Source organism: Heterodontus francisci, chromosome 23, assembly GCF_036365525.1.
Source record: "Heterodontus francisci isolate sHetFra1 chromosome 23, sHetFra1.hap1, whole genome shotgun sequence".
Classification (NCBI taxonomy): Eukaryota; Metazoa; Chordata; class Chondrichthyes; order Heterodontiformes; family Heterodontidae; genus Heterodontus; species Heterodontus francisci.
Window position 1 is genome coordinate 61,160,963 of NC_090393.1, and position 21,938 is coordinate 61,182,900.

At 42.2% G+C, this 21,938-nt stretch overlaps 1 protein-coding gene across 3 annotated transcripts in view; it reads left to right on the plus strand.

Annotated features, from left to right (window-relative positions):
* eif4enif1 (eukaryotic translation initiation factor 4E nuclear import factor 1) overlaps positions 1–21,938 on the plus strand; it is a 79,629-nt gene that overhangs the window by 38,040 nt on the left and 19,651 nt on the right. The window contains exons 8-10 of one of the 3 annotated variants that reach the window (XM_068055393.1): positions 580–718; positions 11,714–11,902; positions 12,581–12,816. The exons of 1 other annotated variant lie outside the window; for it this stretch is intronic. In XM_068055393.1, coding sequence (XP_067911494.1) covers positions 580–718; positions 11,714–11,902; positions 12,581–12,816 — 564 coding nt within the window. The remainder of the gene's footprint in view (positions 1–579; positions 719–11,713; positions 11,903–12,580; positions 12,817–21,938) is intronic. One more of the 3 variants, XM_068055394.1, reaches the window with a different exon arrangement.

Here is a 21,938-nt window from a genome sequence, read left to right on the forward strand (position 1 = left end):
TTGGCCAAACATACTTAAAGGATATGCGAATCATGATCTGGATGTTTCTAATATGATTTTCTGAAAATATCCACCTTGTGTCTCTAGAAGATTCAACCTCAATACATTTTCAACTCGTGTTGAAATGGTGCCATAGACACTATTATATACAGTACCATTTGATACAGGGCTAGCAGGACCACTCCAACTCTGACTTTGAAATATTAACTCTGAATATTGAGACTCTATGATTTGGTGTAATACCCTTGAATGCCAAATTGGTAAAATTTAAGGATGCCAATAACTATTGAATGTCTTTGTTATGCCCATCACTAATTATGAATAGATGTATAACTAAATTTAAATGGTGTTATGATTTTTTTGGGAGGGGGTGATGTCTGTTGCACTAATTTGAGCAGCCAGCCAGCGATGTGGAGATGCAGTCAGCAGCCCCATCTGTCGTGTTGGGAATTGGAGTTCAAACGCATCTTCCAAAATTTAGCAGCAAGTCGCTGTATGATGTAAGTTCAAAACTCTTCTATGTAGTTTGCTCATTAAATTTGGCTTGAGTATGGCATTGATATTTTGTGTTTTAAATAGATGATAGAAGAGGTGCTGGGCGAAGGATCGGTGTCATCTAGTCGGTTCAGCCAGTGGTTCTCAACTAACTTGAGTAGACCAGTCAGTCGATCCAGTAGCTTGCGATCTACTCCGCATGAAGAACTTGAAAGACTTGCTGGTAAGACACTTGTGAATGTTCACAATCAGTTTCTTGGAGTCTTGGCAAAAATACATGGCTTTTTTGGTAGGTTTTCCAATACCTTCATGGATTGGAAGCTTGTAGTTGTAATGCCACTATTAAAGAAAGGAGGGAGAGAACAGGGAATTATAAGCCAAGCAGCTTGACATCAATAGTCGGGGAATAGCTAAAATTTTTGTGGTAATGGGTAAGTAAGAAAATCATGTGATTGGATGGCATGAACATGGATTTGAGTAACAAATTGTTTGACGAATCTTGGTTTGAATTTATAACGAGAAGGGTAGAGGCAGGAAGCCAGTGCATGTGGAATAAATTTTTCAGCAAGTATTCAATAAGATGCCACATGTTATTACACGATTGGGGATTGTGGGGTTGGGAGTAATGGCATGGATTGAACAGACAACCGGATTAAACTAGTCATTTTGGCAGGCTGTAACCAGTGGGGTACTGCAAGGATCAGAGCTTGGGCCTCACTATTCACAAGTTTATATGTCAATGACAATTGAAGGAAGGAAGTAACTAACGTACCCAGGTTTGCTGACAGTACAAAGTTAAGTGGGAAAGTAAGCTGGGAAGAATGCAAAAAAGGCTGCAAAAGGATAGACCACTTAAGGGAGTGGCAAGAATATGGCATAGAATATTTTGTGGAGATGTGGGGGGAAAAATCAGCTTGAAAATTTTTTGAATGATTAGGAAATGTTTCTATGAAGAGGGACTTGGATGTCCTTGTACATGAATCTCAATGTTTACATGCAGGCACAGCAAGTAATTAGGAAGGCAAATAGTATGTTGAACTTTATTAGAAATTGATTGGAGTGTGCGTACTAGAATTGTAAGGGAGCTTGGTGAGGCGGTAGCTTAAGTACTGTGTACAGTTTCGGTTGCCTTAACTACGAAGGCAATATTAACCTTGGAGTGCAACTAGTTTCACTTAACATCTAGCTAGGATGAGGGTATTATCTAATGACTGGAGGTTTGAGTGGGTTCAGCGTATATTCCCTAGAATTTAAAAGAATGAATAATCTCTTTAACACCTTAATTTCTTAACATGCTGTCAGGCTGTTTTCTGGTTGGGGAATCTAGAACTAGCAGTCCAAGTGTCAGAATATGGGGTCATCCATTTGAACCGGAATGCGATTTCTTATGTAAATGTTTGGAATTCTGACATGGGGCTGTGGATGCCCAGTATAAGAGGCTGGATTAGATTTTTGGATACAGTCGGATGGTGATGTTGAAAGTAGATCAGCCATGACAATGAATGGAGCAGGCTTGAAGGGCTTAATGGCTGACTCTTGTCCTATTTGTTATCCAACTTGACCATAACTTGCATGTCTTTTAACCAATTGCAGTATAAGTACTACTTTAAATTCCTGTCTAGTTTTTTTTTTTAAAGTGTTCTAATTTGTTTTTCAAATCCACCCATGCTACACACAAGCTCATCAAATTTGCAAGCTTAAAGCAGGTTTGCAGAAATATTAACAAAGTAGAAAAATGGTAATTTTATACTGAATTGCATTTTTAATCCCATGTAGTGTTGGGAATGTGTCTTTTGTTGGAATAATCCACCATAGTGCTCAAAATGCATTTGAGTGGAAAAGCTGTGCTCCATGACCCTTTGTCTTTGACTCCAATGTGATGCAGCTCCAGATCAAAGGAGATCTCATTATGTGAAACTTTTTTTTTCTTGGTCGTTAAATTGGTTGTCTTCAATTGGGACTTGGATTTTGTTTTCGTCCCCATTTAATGTAAAGATGCCATACAGTTTGTTTTGTTGCCACTATGGTGCAAGTTCAGCTGGTGCTTTAACTGTTAAGAACTGGAACCTTCTGTTGTGCATTGAATTCCTCGACTGGTTTAAGCAACATACAATTTGACACATGCAATTACAGATTAGAATATTGATTTCCTGATTCCTCACTTAATCTCATGAAAGTTTTTTTTCTTATCCTGTGTCCTACACTATTGGTCTTGGCTTGGTTTTTTCAATTTTCAAAATTTTCTACAATAATCTTGAGGTTCCAGAAGTATCCCCTATTCAGTAGAGATCAATCAAAACTTAATCTGCAGTTCATTATGCTAATCCTTACCAAACCCAAATTTCAGCTCCTCCATAGTGAACCATAACATTATAAAAGTTCAAAATTTTTATTACTTTACATGAATGTTTTAGAAGCTGAGGTTTCTCAATCTTTTCCTCTAAGTCTTGAACAGCTCCATGTGCAACTAATTTCAAAGGACAAGTAGATTTACGGATGAGGCAGTTCATTCGTGAGTCACTTAAATTAGTGGAGGAAAAAAATTGCCCTTCACCACTGCCCCCTTTTTTTGATTTAAAAAAACCTTTTAACCTGCTATCTGACTTATTCCACTACATCTGTTTGACTGTAGTTCCTGGAATCAGCACTGAAATGGGCAATTTCTTTCCTCATGGCTCTTGCTTTTCTCTTCCAACTCATTTTAAATTTCTCACATTTTGATGTGCAGGGAATGTGTTGGCACCTAAACACTCAACAAGCAAAGTTTTAAAAGCAAAAAACTGCAGATGCTGGAAGTCTGAAATAGTGCTGGAAATACTCAGCAGTTCTAATGAAAGGTCACAGACCTGAAACATTAACTCTGCTTCTCTCTCCACAGATGCTGCCTGACCTGAGTATTTCCAGCACTTTCTGTTCCGTTATGTTTTAATCTGGATTTGATTGCATTGTAGGGGAAATTGGTCAATTCTGCTTTTAGAATTGAAGAAATATTAGAAAATTAGAACAAAGCAGTTAAATGCCACTTCACACCATGTTTTAGATGCTGCAGTTGACTTGGACTTGTCTAATGGAGTTCACTCTCCATCCCTGAACTTTAGTCAACTTCCTGTACTTTTTGAAGTTTGGCGGTTTACCAATACTTTTTTTGGTAGTTGCACATCAAGTCTCAGATGTAGAGATATTTTCACTTTTGGTGAGACTGCAGTTTAGAGCCTCCAGTAATGAGTCATAAAATCTAGTTGGGACTTCAGAAACGTGTTCACCCAGGGAGTGTTGAGTGTGGAACTTGATCCCATAAATAGTTGAGCCAAATAGAATAGATGTATTTAAAAGGAAACCAGATAAGCACATGAAGGAGAAAGGCATAACCTTCTATTCCTATCTAGTTAGAGCAAGAGGGTTGTGAGAAGCATAAATATCAAATTAGAACCCTAGATACTTGGAGCACAGAAGGACTGGGCCAAATGGCTGGTTTCTATGATGTACATTAAGTAATACTGTACATTGGAAAAGACTGGACTTAACTTACTCTTTAATTTTTCAAATATTCAGCCCACTAGCATGTTGCATGAAGCAGTGAACTTTTGTTTTTCAGCTGAAGTGTCAAGGGAGTCAGCCATCAGTGACCATAGTTCTTAGCTGTCTGGAAGAAGGGAGTTACAGGGGTCTAACTCCATTGTTTCTCAAAGGACAAATAATTGTTCTACAAGCAAAATAACTGCAGATGCCAGAAATCTGAAATAGAAACAGAAAATGTTGGAAATGCTCAGCAGGTCAGACAGCATCTGTCAAGAGTGAGTTAATGTTTCAGGTCTGTGACCTCTCATCAGAACTGGAAAAAGTTAGCAATGTAATGAATTTTGACCAAGTGACTGGGGGTGGGTGGGAACAATAAAAGGGAAGGTCTCTGGTAGGTTGAAGGATTAACTGAGTTGCTAGTGCAAGGCCAAAGGGAGTGGTAATGGAACGAAGAAACAAAAGGTGAGTGGCAGAGGTGTGAATGGCTGCTGTCTGAAAGTAAAATGAAGGAACTGAGAAAAACTAGCCAGCAAAGAAACTTTCAACAAAATGGAGGCAGAGGTTGAGCCTAGAAGGCTGTCCCCAGTCAAAGGAGGTGCTTTTCTCAAGCTTGTGTTGAGCTGCACCTGGACACGCTTGCAAATGAAAGTGATATGGGTACCCACATGGGTCCAAGTTATGCTTATCATTTTTGTGGGATGCATGGAATGTTTTTTGTTCCAGTCCTACTCTGGTTTCCTGCCTCGCCTATTTTTCTGGTACATTGACTGTTGGTGCCATTTCCTGCTCCTACCCTGAACTGGAAAATTTCATCAACTTTGCTTCCAATTTCCATCCTTCTCTCAACTTCACGTTCTATCTTTGTTCCCTTCCTTGACTACTTCTGTTTCCATTTGAGTATAAGCGATCAACCAATTTTCATTTAAACCCGTTGACTCTTGTAGCTAATTAGACTACACTTCCTGAGACCCGACTTGCTGTATGACTCAATTCAATTCTCCCAGTTTCTCTGCCTCCATCACATCTGTTCGGAAGATTTAACCATCCATAGTAGCACTTAGGTACGTCTTTTCCTCAAACAAGGATTTTCTCCCTCCACCCCCATGGTTGACGGGGCCCATGACTCTGTTGTATTTCACACCTGCACTCATCCATCCCCTCCCTCCCCAAGCCATGATGGGGTTCCTCTTGACGTCACCATAGGGAGACAATGGTATTGTCACAACTAGTTCACCACAGATCTAGGCCAGTGTCCCAGGGCCATTAGTTCAAATTCCACCATTTGCCATGGTGGGCTTTAAATACTATCAAGTAATTGAAGTAAATCCTAGAATTAAAAGCTAATCTCAGTAATGGCATTGATTCGTCATAACTCATTGTGTTCATGAATGTCCTTTTTTGTAGGGAAGGAAATCCTTACCTGGTCTGGCCTACTGGTGACTCCAGACCCACAGCAATTTGTTTGACTATTTGCCCTCTGCAATGGTCCAGCAAGACATTTAGTTGGCAAGGGTAATTAAGGATGGGCAATAAATGCTGGCCTTGCCAGTGATGCCCATATCCCATGGGGGAAAAGTCTCCATATTCAACAAATTATTTGCCACGACTAAATATAAATGGGTCATTCTCACGATGGCAAACTGTTACTAGTGGGGTACTGCATGGGACACAGCTGTTTGCAATCTGTATAACTGATTTTGGGTATGGGCACCAATTGCAATATTTCCAAATTTTAGGATGGCAAAACTAAGTTGGAATATAGTTTGTGTGAGGAGGGTGCAAGGAGGCTTCAAGGGGATTTGGATAAGACTGGGCAAGAACATGGAATATAATATGATTAAGTGTGAAGTGATCCACTTTGGAAAAACCGAGGCAAAGTATTTCTTAAATGATTGATAGATTGGCAAGTGTTGTCCAAAGGGACCTGGGTGTCCTTGTTCATGAGTCACTTAAAAGCTAGTATGCAGGTACAGCAATCAGTTAGAAGGCTAGTGGTATGTTGGCCTTAATTTGCAGGGGGGTTTGAGATTGGGAGTGAAGATGTATTACTGCAATTGTATAAAGCCTTGACACTTCACCTAGAGTTTTGTGTACAGTTTTGGTCTTGCCTAAGGAATTATATACTTGCTGTAGAGGGGAGTGCAACAGGGGTTCACCGGACTAATCCCTGGGATGGCGGGGTTATTTTTATGAGGAAGGATTGCAGAATCTGTGCCTGTATTCTCTAGGGTTTCCAATAATGAGAGGTCATCTGATTGGAACTTCTTGCGGAGTGTGACAGGATAGATGTGGATACGATGTGGATATTAGGGCGGCGCAGTGGTTAGCACCGCAGCCTCACCGCTCCAGCGACCCGGGTTCAATTCTGGGTACTGCCTGTGTGGAGTTTGCAAGTTCTCCGGGTGCTCTGGTTTCCTCCCACATGCCAAAGACTTGCTGGTTGATACGTTAATTGGCCATTATAAATTGCCCCTAGTATAGGTAGGTGGTAGGGAAATGTAGGGACAGGTGGGGATGTGGTAGGAATATGTAATTAGTGTAGGATTAGTATAAATGGGTGGTTGATGGTCGGCACAGACTCGGTGGGCCGAAGGGCCTGTTACAGTGCTGTATCTCTAATCTAAACAATGTTTTCTCTAGCTGGTGAGTCTAGAACAAGGACACAGAATAAGGGGCAGGCCATTTAAGACTGAGATGAGGAGGAATTTCTTCACACAGGGTGGTAAATCTGTGGAAGCTGAGTGTATTCAGGATGAAATCGGTTGATTTCTGAATGCTAATGACATTGAGATAGTGGGGGAAAATGGTGTAGAGGTAGATCAGCTATCATCTAGTTGCATGGAGGAGCAGGCTCAATGTGTCAAATGGCCTAATCCTATTTCCAAAGATTCAAAGAACACATCTTCCCTCCTTTCAGCATTCTAAAGGGACCTCTTCCTCCACCATACCCTGCTCCACTTATCAGACAGCCTCCCTCTCTTCTGTAGGACTTTTCCATGCTATCAGAAGAGGTTGAACACCTCTACTTTACTGCCTCCTTCCCACTGTCCAAGGCCCCAAACTTCATTCCAGATGCAAGTTTCTTTTTGTTTCAATTTTTAATGTATTCACTGTCCATGATTGGTGTCTTGAATATAAAAGTGACCATATTACTGACTGGGTGACCATTTTATGGAACACTCCCTTGCAGTCCACAAGCATGACCAAGCTTCTGGTCACCTATAAAATTAATGCTCTACCTTCCTCCCTGACACTGTCCTTGGCCTGCTGCAGCATTCTGATGAAACTCTGTGCAAGCTTCAGGAACTGCACCTCATCTTTTGGGCATTACACAGCCTTCTGGACTCAGCACTGAGTTCCACCATTTTAGTTTGTAACCTCTGCCCCCATTTTGTTTTGGGTTTTCTCTTTTTTTTTGGATGGCAGCTATTCAGGATCTTGCCATTCACACCTCTGGACACGTTTTCTTGTTTCTTGTCCCATTATCACTTGCTTTGGCCTTGCACCTTGTAACTTAATCTCTCCTGTCCTCCTGCCCTCCACCCTATCTCAAACCTTCCCTTTCTTCTCCCACCACCCCCCACTTGCTTAAAGCCAATATCAGGTTTCTAAATCTCCCCAATTCCAATGGAAGGCCACAGACCTGAAATATTAACTTTCTATCTGCACAGATGCTGCAAGACTTTAACTATTTCCAGCTCTTTCTGCCTTTTACTGCATAATTTTTGCCCTATTGCAAATGCTTTCAGCTTTCACTCAAGTAACAGGAATAAAATTCTGAAGTCCAGGCTTAAAGTTACTAATGGAATTTAAGGGGGCTCATTCTGTTGCAACCGACATGACGAACTCCTGATTGCTCTGCACCTACCAGTTTAAGTGCCAACCACATTTTCACCCCAACAGTTGGACCACCCTGTCTTGGTGAACACCAATAGCTGACACGATGGTGCTCACCAAAGATGAACATTCATCTTGCCATGCAAGCAAATTCTTTGGTCTACATGGACCGTTCTCCTCTGGTATTAAATGGGTTCCCATTTGCAAGTTTTGTATACAATATTGAGGGGCATTGATAGGGTAGATAGGAAGCAACTTTTTCCCCTTAGCAGAGGGGCCAATAACCAGGGGGCGTAGATTTCAAGTAAGGTGCAGGAGGCTTGGAGGGGATTTGAGGAAAAACGTTTTCACCCAGAGGGTGGTTGGAATCTGGAACACACTGTCTGAAGGGGTGGTAGAGGCAGGAACCCTCACAACATTTAACAAGTATTTCAATGAGCACTTGAAACACCATAGCATACAAGGCTGCAGGCCAACTGCTGGAAAATGGGATTAGAATAGATAGGCGCTTGATGGCCAGCACAGACACGATGGGCCGAAGGGCCTGTTTCTGTGCTGTATCACTCTGACCCTGACTCTTAAGTTGAATTTCAGGCAGAAGCTTTTGGTTCAAGCCAGAATCCAGGACTTGAGCGCATTATTGAGGCTGATTAAATGCAGTGCAGTAATGGAGTGCTGCATCGACCAAGATAATTTTTTGGATAAGGCATGTATTTGTGGACATAAAAGATCAAATGCCACTATTTGAGGAGGAGCATGGAGTCCATCCACTGAGTCAACATTCCTTGACAGCCGCAAGCAGGTTATCTGGTCGTTGACTCATTTTAGGACTTCATTTTCAAGTTGGCTGTCATTTGTCTATATGACTGACTTGAAGGATTTCGCAGCCTTTTAATTTTGTGGCATACTGAAGTAATTTTTTCAAATTTATAATTTAAAAACAATAAATTCCAAAATGTACAATTTGAATTGTTTTTGTAAAGTACAATCAGTCAGATTCCTTTGATACAGAAAGTGCCTCCTAATTCTTGCTGTTGCATTTTATATGCAATGTACATTTGCTTTATACAGAAAGTTTGGTGCATGCTGGTTACACTGGTTCCAGCCCCTCAGCATACTACTACTGGAGGACCTTGCACTGTGGCCTTTCTGCATTGAGCCTTTGCGGTAGTGGCCCCAGGCTTTAGTGCATCCTTCAACACGTAGTCCTGGACCTTGGAATGTGTCAGTCTGCAACACTCAGTAGTGGACAAATCTTTGCACTGGAAGACCAGCAAGTTGCAGGCAGACCCAAAGTGTGTCTTTCGCCAAGTTGATAACTACCAACTGCTGCTGGAGGACTGTGTTCCTGGGAATGACCCATGGAGCACAGAGTCCTGTGTTGGAGCTGCTCATGATGAACTTCAACAAAAACCACCATCTCTTTCCGCACCTGCTTTGCAAAGGCACATTCCAGAAGGAGGTGGACGACTGTCTATTCCCCACTATATCTACCTCAAGGGCAGCATGCAGAGGCAGTGAGATTTGGGGCATGCAGGAAGGATTTAACAGGGAGGGCCCTCCTCACCAGCCAAGCTACGCCTTGGTGCTTGTTTTGAAAGTTCTGGCTGGGGCATTCTGCCAAATGATTTTGGCAGTCTGCTTGGGGACCATCCGACCATCCCCATCTCCTGTTACCTTGGGGCCTTGAGGACATTCCATGCAGACCACTGCCTGATGGACTTGTGGTCAAAGGTGTCTTTCTGCACAAGTTTTTCCACTAAAGATAGGTGGTATGGCATGGTCCAACTGGAGCATTCCACAGCCATGTGGCTAGACCTATCGTGGCAACACCAGGGACAGATGGAACTTCAGCATGTAGTGACACTTTGTGCTGCTGTGTCAAGCTGTGCTTAGAATCCCAGTATGCAGAATACCAAGGTGGCATCAGGATGAGGGTGATGTGTATGTTTTTACCTCTTTTTTTTTATATGGAGGTTTGAACATGGTGTCCTCGTGAACACTGTTCATTTTTGCTCTCCAAATAAGGCGGAAGATGGCTTGGTTGACCACTCCCACAGGAGTGGGTGATGGGCCAGACCTGTGCCATGTACAGGAGCATGAGCGCCTCACATGATTAACAGGTTCTTATTTGTAATGGAGAGAGAATGCTGCTCCCACATGGCCAGTTTCTGTTTCACCATGGCTACATGCTCTTTCCAGTTTTGACGCATGCCATGGCCCCTCTGTACCTTATCTCCACCTTTTGTAAGGTAGTCTGACTTGACTGAAGCAACGAAAGATCAGTCAGCTCAGTTCCCAAAAAATATGGGCCTTGCTCTTGCAGTGATTTGCTTTGGCTCCCAAGGTCTGCTCGATTTTGGTTGCAAATGCTCAACAGCCTACAAACGGACAGATCTGAGCAGAAGATGGTAACTTTGTCCATGTACAGGGAGGTTTAACGCAAGTGCCTCTGCTTCCTGGGATTGTCACCTCCTGATGCCTGCATTGTTCCTAATGGACTGTGCAAAGGGTTTGATACAGCAAACAAACGAAACGAGCGAGAGGACAGCCCTGTGACTCCAGATTTGATCAGTAAAGTGATTCCCACCCATGAATTGAGATTGTGTTACTGATTGTATAGAGCAGTTGGATCCAGTTGTGGATTCCCTCCCCAAACCCCATTTTGGGAGATTAAAAACATGAAATGCTGGAAATACTCAGCAGATCTGGCAGCATCTGTGGAGAGAAAAGCAGAGTTAACATTTCAGGTCAATGACCTTTCTTCAGAACTGGAGAGCACATCCATTATGTATGTGTGCAATATTCTGTCAAGCTTTCTCTTGGCCGAAGCTGATGAGGCAGGTGTCCACCCGCCCCGTCCTGCACATACGCCATCATCGCGTCGTGCTACTCTGATATCCAGAGATTTTGCTGCTGGGTACAGTGCAGGTCTGATCAGGGTGAATCACCAACTACAGAGCAGACTGGACCCGAATGGCAATGACTTGGGACATAATTTTCTAGTCTACATTTAAGCATTGAGATGGACTGCCAATTTTTGGTTTTCCTCCCTCTCCCCCTTGTAGATATGGGTGGTGATGCCTTTCCTCATAGATTCTGACATGCTGCCGGCCAGAAGCATACTCTCGTACAATCCAGTCCCACAGTCAATTACACCTCAACCTGAAGTAATGAAAGGCACAATATAACCACATTTGTTTAAGTGAATTCCAGAAAACTGACTGGCCCAGAATATTTCAGACCTACTTTATAATCATAGTTCCACAGTTTAAGAAAATAATTCATGTACCAAGTGCTTGACATCCAATTAAGTAGTTTCTGAAGTCTGGCTCCTTGTTTAATAGGATCCAATATTAACTAAATGTATGCTGCAAAAATCACTAGTACATTGTGCACTGCATTTCTTGGCAAAGGAGCAAATGACTGCTCTTGGCTTCCAGTTGAATTGACTGGAGAAGAGCAGTACAAGTCAGGAGCAGAAATGCTGCTTTGCTTGTCTGTTAGCTGCAGCCAGGGGAAAAAGTATCATTATTTTCTTAAGTAAATTATTGCTTGCTACTGCCTCCTGAGATGCTAGCATTGGCTTCCAAAGGTGACTTCTTTCAGAAGCAAGAAGTGCCCCATTCTCCCCACCCATTTGTAGCATTCTGACCAAAACTAGGACTGTGCTAATGACTAATTATCAAGCATCCTCTCTTCCTGTGATAGCTGTCTGACTTTATCTTGGAACGCAAGAGCTTGTTTGAATATGTACACTATGTTGAATGTGCTTTGTGTTAGCATTCTCAATTAGCCTGAACAGGTAAACCTTTTACATTAGTTTGTGAAGAACCCTAAGCATTATTCTTGCTTTGGACAGGTCTGGAGCAGAGGATCCCAACACCTGTTTCACAGCTCGGTAACTACTTTGCTCCCATTCAATCCAGAGAAGATAATAAGGAAGTTAATAAAAAGGTTGATATTCTAGAGATACTGCGAAAAGCAAATGTGGATGTGAAACCACTGCTGTCCAGTCTCACTGCCAACAAGGAGAAACTTAAGGAGAGTTGTACGTGTCTATTTTTTGTACTTTCTCAGCTGTGACCAGATTAATGTTTGAAGTTGCATAAATAGTCTTTCAAACTGACCCTGTGGCTCCTCAACAGTTTTGAATGAGTTGCCAACCACACCTTCAAAAATGATTCCACGTTTAGCTGGTTCATTATATTTTGAGCTGGTTACTTATATTTGCTTGCTTAAAGATGGTATCAAGAAATATCTTTTGGTACTGAGTTATATTGAAATTTTGGCAACACATTTTACCTACTTGCCAGGCAGCTTCACTAATCATGCAAATGCACTAGATTTTTTTTAAGCCCTTTTTATGGCGGGTGGAGGTGTCTTTTATTTTGGAAACATGAAGAAAATTCCAAGCTTCCAGTAGTTATTGGAGTAACCAAGCAAATGTCAACCCAAAGTTGGTTGTGACTCAGTCAAAAACTCCTTGTATCCAAGAAATTGAGCATGGCCTGAAATTTAGTTATGTGTATGCTAGAGGTTGTACTATACAAGATGTAAAATGCATACTTAAGTGTACATTTTTATGTTTGTGCCAACTGAAGACAATTGCATGTTCCCATTGTAGCATGAACTGCGGTGCCCACTTTCTAACCAACAATTGTTTAAATTGCTACAATAGTCACCAGATTCTCTAAATGTGTATATATTGTCTTTATCTGCTTCACAGCACAGACTGGAGTGGTGTTGTCTGTTGAGGAAGTGGAAGCAGGGCTGAAAGGTCTCAAAGTGGAACCAGAAAGGAAGCTTGCCACCCCATTTATGGTGGAACATCTGGAACAGACTTTGACTGCATCATCAGGCCCCAAACCAGTACAACAGAGAGACATGGACATGACTGCTTTCAATAAACTGGTTAACAGTATGAAGGCAAGTGGGACTCTGCCTTCACAACCAAAGCCCCCTGTAAGTAGAAGGTTGACAATAGATTCAAGTCTGACTCTTCGACTTGATTTTTATAGTGGCTTGAGTATTTCATATGAAGTGATGGGCATAATAGGCAATATATCATTACAAATTTGAGCAGGACCTAATAGTTTGAGAGTTGTGAATATTTAGCCTCAACATGGGGCTGGGCCATCACTCTTAAATATAGGTCTGACTCGTTAACCTGGCATCCTAATATAGCACATGATTTACTTGTTATCCAGTGTAATTTTTGTTGCTTTTCGCCATGCTCTATTTTGAACAGCCATTATGTCTAGTGTTAATGTTTTCTAAATGTCTTTTTTTTTTTAAATGCCTTGGTTATGCAAATGATATCAAATTATTCCAACAGGAAATACAAGCTCAACCCACTGAGCAGAAAGCAAAATTAAATGGAAACCATTTAATGGCTTCCTGTGAACGCTTTTTTTAAAGGTCTGTGATTTTTATCGATCAAGAGATTTGATTAGATAATTCAGAAGATTTTTTTTTGACATGTCAGGGTTGTTGCAAGCCAGTTGCTTTTGCAATAGTGAGCAGCTGTGAAGCTTTTGCCCTAATGCCGATGGGTGATCTTTCTGGAATTATGTTTAGTGCTGACGGTTTTTATGTTCAAAGAAATTATTCTCACCAACAGTCTCACTTTTATATTCCCCCAACTTATCAAGGTTCATTTCTGGAAGCAGTTTTTAAATCTTTAAGACTTGAGTAACTATATATCGGGCACTGGTTTATTCACACCTGTTGTATTGGAGGTCAAATTGAAACTGGCTGCAATTAGTTGCAACATTTGTTCTAACATGGTAAACGTATAGCTGAAAAATTTGACAGGCGAATTGCAGGCGGGGCTGTTCGACAACTGCACCGCTTTCAGCTTGGACTCCGCTCACTTTCTGATTTTCCTGGACTCTTACCATTGGGACTTCAGTGATGTTAGTCTGTTTTTGGCTTGTGTAACTCTGCTCTAAACACTATTTTGAACTAACACAAATTTGAACTAACTTTATTGAAGTAACTTGTTGAGGTCTACAATGATTGTGTCTGACTGTAGTCCATAGAACATAACCTAAGAAATAGGAGCAGTAGACCATACGGTCTGTCGAGCCTGCTCCATCATTCAAATATAATCATTGATTTTAGGCAGGAAAGTGGAATTGAAGCCTGCTCTCCATATTCCTTGATTACCTGAGACACCCAAAATCTGTCTTTCACACTTAAATGATGGCATATCCACAACTCGCTGGGATAGAGAATTTCAAAGATCCACAACCCTTTTGAGTGAAGATATTTCTCATCTCCGTCTTAAATGTTCAGCCCCATAATCCTGAAACTGTCCTCTTGTTCTAGATTCCCCAGCCAGGGGAACAATATCCATACCTAACCAGTCATGCCCCTTCAGAATCTTCAGTGTTTCAATGAGATTGCACCTCAGTGTTAACTGCAGCGTGTATAGACTCAGTTTACTTTCTTGTGTATTAACCTTATTTTGCATGGCACCTTTTTTTTTTTTATCTAATGCCTTTTGGAAATCCAAGTATACTACATCTACTTAGTTCCCCTTTATGTACCCTACAAATGACATCCTCAACAAAGTCTAATAAATTTGTCAAACACCATTTCCCTTTCATAAAACCATGTCTGGTCATAGTGTGATTTTTCTAAGTGCATAAAGACTTCCTTAATAGATTCCGGCACTTCCTGATAACTGGCCTGTGGTTCTGTTTTTTTTTTCTCCATCATATTTAAAAACTTCCAATCTGCTGGGACCTATCCAGTATCTAGCTTTATTTTGGAAAATCACAACTGTGTATCCACTGTTTACAGCTATCACTCTCTTCCTACTCTAGGATGTAGACCCTCAGGTTCTGTGTGTTTGTCAAATTTTAGTCCCTTGAATTTCACTGTTTCTCATTATCCTTAATTTTCCTCAGTTTCTTGCAGCCCCTAGGTTACCCCCTCTATATATTTCTGGTATGGAATTTGTCTTTGAAGACAGACACAATATTCAATGCCTCTACCATTTCCTCAATCCCCATGATTTCTCCTGTCTCTGCTTCTAAGGGACCAACATTTACTTCAGCTACACTCCATTTTGATATACCTATAAGTTTTTGCAATCTGATTTTCTGTCACTGGCTTGTTTTCTTTGGATTTTCTGGTTTTTATCAACCCTTTGGTGGCCCTCTGGTCTCAAACACGCCCAAATTCTGATTTACCACTGTTCTTTGACTTTCTGAGCCTCTTAATACTATCTTTAACCTCCTTAGTAAGCCAGTGATTTTTTTTCTTGCTGAGTTTTTGTTAATGGAATGTATTTTTTGTCTAACTTTGAGTTGTTTCTTTAAATGTTACCCACAGTTTATTTTCTGCTACCGTTTTTGATTGAGACTAAAAATCAGCCTTTTAGCCAGCCCTCCCCTCAACTTTGTAGTTGACCTTGAGTTCTTGCTTGTGATTGGAGTATGTCATTTTGAAATTTTTATGTGGAATTCAGTTGTATTGATATTAGCCAGTGCATCTTTTACTACGACATGACTAATTATAACCCTGCCTCATTACACAAAGCAAGATTTAAAATCACTTTATCCCCATTTGGTTTCACAACGTATTGCTCCTGGAAACACACTCACACAAGCATTCTACAAGCTCATCTTCCCGACCACCTTTGCCAATTTAATTTTCTCAGCCAAGATCTGTTCTCGCTAATGTCCATATGTCCTACTTGATTGTCAGGGTTACTTCTCTTTTTCCATTCTGAGATATGTATCCTGGAGTATTTATTTTCCCAAACTTAGTCAACTTGTAACCATGTCTCTGTAATGGTGATCTTTAGATCTGAAGCATCTATCTCCTGTGCCACTAGTTAATCTATCGTTATTGTGGTTGCTATATGCATTTGGATCAAGTAACTTCAGTTTTTTTTTAACTGCTATTTCTGCGTGCACCTTACTCTGATGCGCTATTGCCATTTAAACTCTGTCCCTTGTCCCACTCAGCTTGACTAGCCACATCAATGCACTCCGCTCCTTACCTCATTACAGCCTTGGTTCAAACATGGACAAAAGAGCTGAACTTGAGTTGAGTGACTGCCCTTGACATCAAGGAAGCGTTTGACGAAGTATGGCATCGAGGAGCCCCAGCAAAACTGAAGTCAATGGGAATCTGGGAAAACTCTGCACTGGTTGAAATCTTAACTAGTGCAAAGGAAGATGGTTGTTGGAGGTCAAGCATCTCTGCTCCAGGACGTCACTGCTGGAGTTCCTCAGGGTAGTGTCCAAGGCCCAATCAGCTGCTTAATTGATGACCTTCCTTCAATCATAAGGTCTGAAGTTGGGATGTTTGCACCATACCTGACTCCTCAGATACTGAAGCAGTCCATGTCCATCTGCAGTGAGACTGGGACAATGTCCAGGCTTGGGCTGATAAGTGGTAAGTAATATTCATGCTGCACAAGTGCCAGGCAGTGACCATCTCCAAGAGAATTTAGCTATCACATTCAACAGCTTTATGATGGCTCAATCTTCCACCATCGACATCCTGAATGTTACCATTAACCAGAAACTGAACCAGCCATTTAAGTACTTTTTCTTACAAGAGCAAGGCAGAGGCTAGCAATCCTGGGGTGAGTAACTCTCACCTCCTGACTCCCCAAAGCCTGTCCTCCATCTACAAGGCACAAGTCAGGAGTGTGATGGAATACACTCCACTTGCCTGGATGGGTGCAGCTCCAACAACACTCAAGAAGCTCGACACCATCCAGAACAAAGCAGCCTGCTTGATTGGCACCCCATCTACAAACATTCATTCCCTCCACTGACCTGCAGTGGCAGCAGTGTGTAACATCTACAAGATGCAATGCACTAAGGTTAATCAGACAGCACCTTCCAAACTCTCGAAGGGCAGCAGATGTGTGGGAACACCACCACTTGCAAGTTCCCCTGGAAGTCTCTCTCCATCCTGCCTTGGAACTGTATTGCTGTTCCTTCACTGTTGCTGGGTCAAAATTCTGGAACTCCCTTCCTAACAGCACTGTGGGTGTAACTACCTCCCATCGACTACAGTGATTCAAGAAGGCAGCTCACCATGACCTTCTCACGGGCAATTGGGGATGGGCAATAAATGCTGACTAGTGACACCCACATCCCAGTTAACAAATTTTTGAAAAAACTACTTTCTATTGCCTCAAACTGTATCTTTTTATTTGGATTTTCTAAATTTCCCTTTGCCCAGACCCTTCTCTTTCACCACCAACCCCCCCCCCCCCCCCCAACCCCAATTCCCCAACTAACCATATCTGGTGCACTTATGTTTGCATGTCCTGTCCCTTCCTGTCACTCTGGTTATCATTGTGTATTGGTACTCTGTGCTATTGCCTTGTCCTTCCATAACTTTCTAAATCTCTCTCCTCACTTGAACCCTCTCTACCCCAATCACTCTTCAGTTTTAAAGTCCTTTCTGCAGCCTTAAATTATGAACCCACTGGGACCAGTGTCCTGGTGAGTTAGTGTCCGTGACTCATGAATCAAAATCCACTTCTCCCACACCAGTCTCTGAGCCAAACATTCAACACTCTGATCTTCACCCTGTGCCAATTTTCTTGTGGTTCAGGTAATAATTGAGATTATCTTTTTTGTTTTGCTTTCTAATTTAGTCCTGAGCTGCTCCTACTCCCTCGGAACCTTTTATATAAAAAAAAAAGTAATCCTAGCTGTCATTGCTACCTATGTGCACCACAACTGGATCTTCCCCTGCCCCCTCACTCTCAGCCCTGTGATGTCCTTTAACCTTAGCACCAGGCAGGCAACACAGCCTTCAAGACTCAAGCTCTTGGCTTCATGGAGCAGTATCTATTCCCCCTACAACAGCTGAATTTCTATCTTGACTCGCTGCACTCCTTGAATAGCCCCCTGCACCACAGTGCTATGGTCAGTTTGCCCATCCACCCTGTAGTCCCTGCTTTTGCCCACATAAGCTCCAAGAGCCTTGGACCTGTTGGACAACTGCATGATCAGCCAGTTTCTCCATTGCTACCTTATGGGTCCCCATATCTGCCTCACTTGCTGTCACACCTTGCTGTCCTTGACCATGGACCAAATGAAGAGTGTCTAGGCTCAGGGGTGCGACTGCCTTCTGGAACAATGTGTCCTGGTACCTTTATTCCTCCCTGACACATTGCAGTCTCTGAAGTTCAGACTCCAGTTCATGAACTCTGAGCCAAAGTTTCTTGAACTGCAGGCACTTGCTACAGATGTGGTTGCTGTTGATCACACTGGTGTCCACCAGCTCCCACATGCTACAATTGTAATGCATTACCTGCTGTGCTATTTTTGTGTTGGTTCTATACTTGAAACCTAATTAAATATCACTCTAATGTTAGCTGTAATATAAGTCGTTGAGCTATAAATTTAATGCAATACTTGTATACCCCCAGTGCTGCTTTAAACTACTGTCCCCATTTAGAGGGTAAAATCTTACTCCTCAACCAATCATTGACCTTGTCACCTAATTAATGCTTTTTAAACTCTCCACTGACTGGAGACTGAAAGGTATAAAAAGCAGCACCTCCTTTTCCCCAGTAATAGTCATTCCTTGTCACACTCTTGGTTTCTTGCTACAGTATGCTGCTTTTCTGGGTTCCAGGCCAAATCTCTCTCTCCTTCACTGGCTCCTGGGCCTTGCTGTGAGCTTAACTCTGGCTGCTTTCCAATGAGGCTGTAGTCTTTCTTGCCCCTTCCCCACCTTCTGCTTGGACTGCTTTTTGTGGGCTCATTTTCTTCAGCTGTGAATTCCCACTCAGCTGCTGTCAGCATGCTTCTGAGGCTGCCCATTCTGCTCCACTCAGCTCATCTTTCAAACTACTTTATGGTCTAGTGAGTTTCTGCTCCTGTCTTACAGCTATTCCTCAGCAGCACTCATATTCCATGTTAATTTTCCACTTCCCATTCTTGGTACTTGACTATTATCTGATTTCATTCTCCAACTCTGCAAGTCTGCGGTATTCACTGGTGTGCACTAAGATGGGGCTCTTTATTTTCCTACCTTTGCTGGGATCAATGATCAACTTCTGCTTCTCCCTCTTGCATTGTACAACCTCCTGCAACACCTCTGCTGCAGTCTTTCCCTCACTGTTTTTTGGATCCATCCCTTTTTCTACAGTTAACTGTCTAACTCTGCATTCTCCAAAAGGCCCCATCGGGACATCCTTTCCTACTTTGAAAGGAAGTAACCTATTCGTCACACTTGTTACAAGCCCATCTCCACCTCTTTCCCACCTAAACAATTGTGTTCCCTCATAGCAATTCCCTGCAGAACGTCAGTCCTTCTGTGAGCAAATCCTTCTTGTTATCTGCAACCTTGTGGATGGTTCTGTTTACCTTTTGAAACTTGGCTCTTTATTGAAGCCTTTTACATCCACTCTCTGGCTAGGCTTTCCTGCTTCAGTAGCATTATAACCCTAATCTCCACCTTGCCTGACTCTGGGCACGTCCTGTCTGACAATAAGAGCTAAATACTGTGGATGTTAAAACTCCTAAAAGATCTTTTTTCGAAACTGCTGCATGATGGTGATGCAGTGATTCATTCATGTCACTTTCCAATTTGTCTCAAATTGCTTTCTATCCAAGTTCATAACGCTCCCTTGGACCCTAAACACTAGATAAATTTGTGCCTATTCTGCCCACCCCTTCAATCATGCTGTCTTCCATTGTCTTGATAACTGACCAACTATTTCCTTGTATCCATTGCCACCTCCTAACTTCCAAGCTAGAGGGGAACTCTCTCTTGCCTTTGTAGTTCTTCTCTCTTGAGCTTTCTTCCTGTCCCTCCCCCACTTATTGCAAATATATTGCAAGCAACTTCCAATTGCCTATTACAACAATATAATAGCAAAATACTGCGGATGCTGGAAATCTGAAACAAAAACAAGAAATGCTGGAATCACTCAGCAGGTCTGGCAGCATCTGTGGAAAGAGAAGCAGAGTTAACGTTTCGGGTCAGCGACCCTATTTTTCCCCCCCCCCCCCCCCTCTCTTTACTGGGAAAAGGAAAAAAAAACTTTCGCTCCTCATCCAGGTTTAGCCATTTGTCATTTAATCTACCTAAACGACATTGTTTTACTGGGCCTCCCATTTCTTGCCAAAACCACCCACTACTCCGGCATCATCCTTGTGTTCCTTTATTCCATGACTAACCGCTTCTATAAACCCCTCTATACACAACTAACAAGCAACTTATGGATTTCTTTACACCAAGATCAAGTAGATCTGGTTAGCAGCCTCTGTTTCTGCCCTTACTTTGGTCCTAAACTATTGGCTCATCTTCCCCATGCCTTCTGAAGTGGTCAGGTGCATAAGATCTACCTCATTCCCACTAAACTGCTTGCCTCACTTTTTTTTTTCTAGCTGCCGGTGTAAATGGTTTTCATTTCTAGAGTGCAATCACACTTTCATCCTCTTGTCCATGAAAACTGATGCCTTTTCCTTTGGTCCTTGACCATGTTTGGTTCCTGCTCAGGTTATACCTGACTCCTTCCTTCCCTGAAATGCAAACAGAGTGCAGGCAATACTCAGCAGGTCTGGCAACATCTGCGTAGAGAGAAACCGTTAACGTTTCAGGTCTGTGACCTGTTGCCAGAACCGGCTAAAGTTCGAAATGTAATAGTCGTTGAGCAAGTAAAGGGGGCGGGTGGTGGGGGACACCAGGAGAAGAGGACGTTCTGTGATCGCGAGGGGGAGAGGTTAAATGACAGATGTCATGCAGTAGAATGCAAATGGAGTGCTAAATAGTTGTAGTGAAAGACAAAGCGTGAGTCCTCAGTGTGCTAATGGCAGAATGATGAACTGCCGTGTACAAAAGCAAAACCATGAAAAACAAGTAAGACTTTCTCATAAGAGAAACAAAAAAAAAAATGGAGCTCATGGTCTGAAACTATTGAACTCCATATTGAGTCCAGAAGGCTGCAGAGTGCCTAAGCAGAAGATATGGGAACATAACTGCCAATTTAATTGACCTTGTTCTCATGCCCACATTTTTGTTCTCTGCCGACTGTAATGTTCCAGTGAACAATGCAACCTTGAGTAACCACCTCATCTTCCAATTAGGCACTCCAGCCTTCTGGACGCTTGAGTTCAATCGTTTCAGTCCATTAGCCCCATTATTTTGTTGTATACTTTGTATTTTTAACTGTGTGCTAGTCTTAAACTTCATGTTTTTGTACAGAGCTGTTCATCATTCTGCCATTAGCACTATCTGGACTCGTGCTCTGTCTTTCACTATTATTTGCATTCTGTTCCATGGCATCGGTCATTTAATTTTTTTCTTTTCTTTCCCCCTCCCCATCCTATCACAGACCTTCCTCCTGCTGTTTCCCTCTTTTCTCCCCCCCCCACCTTTTCTTTCTTGCCCAAAGACTGTTGCATTTCTGACTTTCGTCAGTTCTGGTGAAGGGTCAGACCTGAAACGATAACTGTTGCTCTAAGCAGATGCTGTTAGACCTGCTGAGTCTTTCTGGCACTTTCTGTTCACATTTAAGAGTTCCGGTATCTGCAGTATTCTTCCTTCCCCAACTATCTCGCCAGTCGGGTTTGCATAGTTAATAATGTTCCCTGTCAATGGTGCATTATTCTTGCTGTCTTAGCATTCTTTTGACTTGGTCACCCAAAGCAGCTCCCTGCAACACTCGCTTGGCAAGATTGCTCTTGCTCAAACCAGTAATAGCCATAGCACTTGGTCTCACATCTCCTTTTCCACTCCTTTTTTTTTTGACCTGCTATCACCTTGGGAGTCTTCTGTTCCTCAGTTGCAAGCTGGCTATTAATGGTCTTATCTGCAGACCTTGAGTCAGCTTGACCTGTGAACCCTTCCACTGCCTGTGTGCTATCTGCTTGTCTGACCTTTGATCCACACTCTTCTGGTTGAGCATTGGGAAGACTAAATACTATTATAGAATGGTTACAGCACAGAAGGAGGCCTTTCAGCTCATTTAGTCTGCTGACTCCAAGAGCAATTTAAGCTCGTCCTGCTCCTCCACCTTTCCCTGTAACACTGCAGTTTCATCTACAGGGGTTTATCCAATTTTACCTTTTTTGAAATCCCTGGTTGAA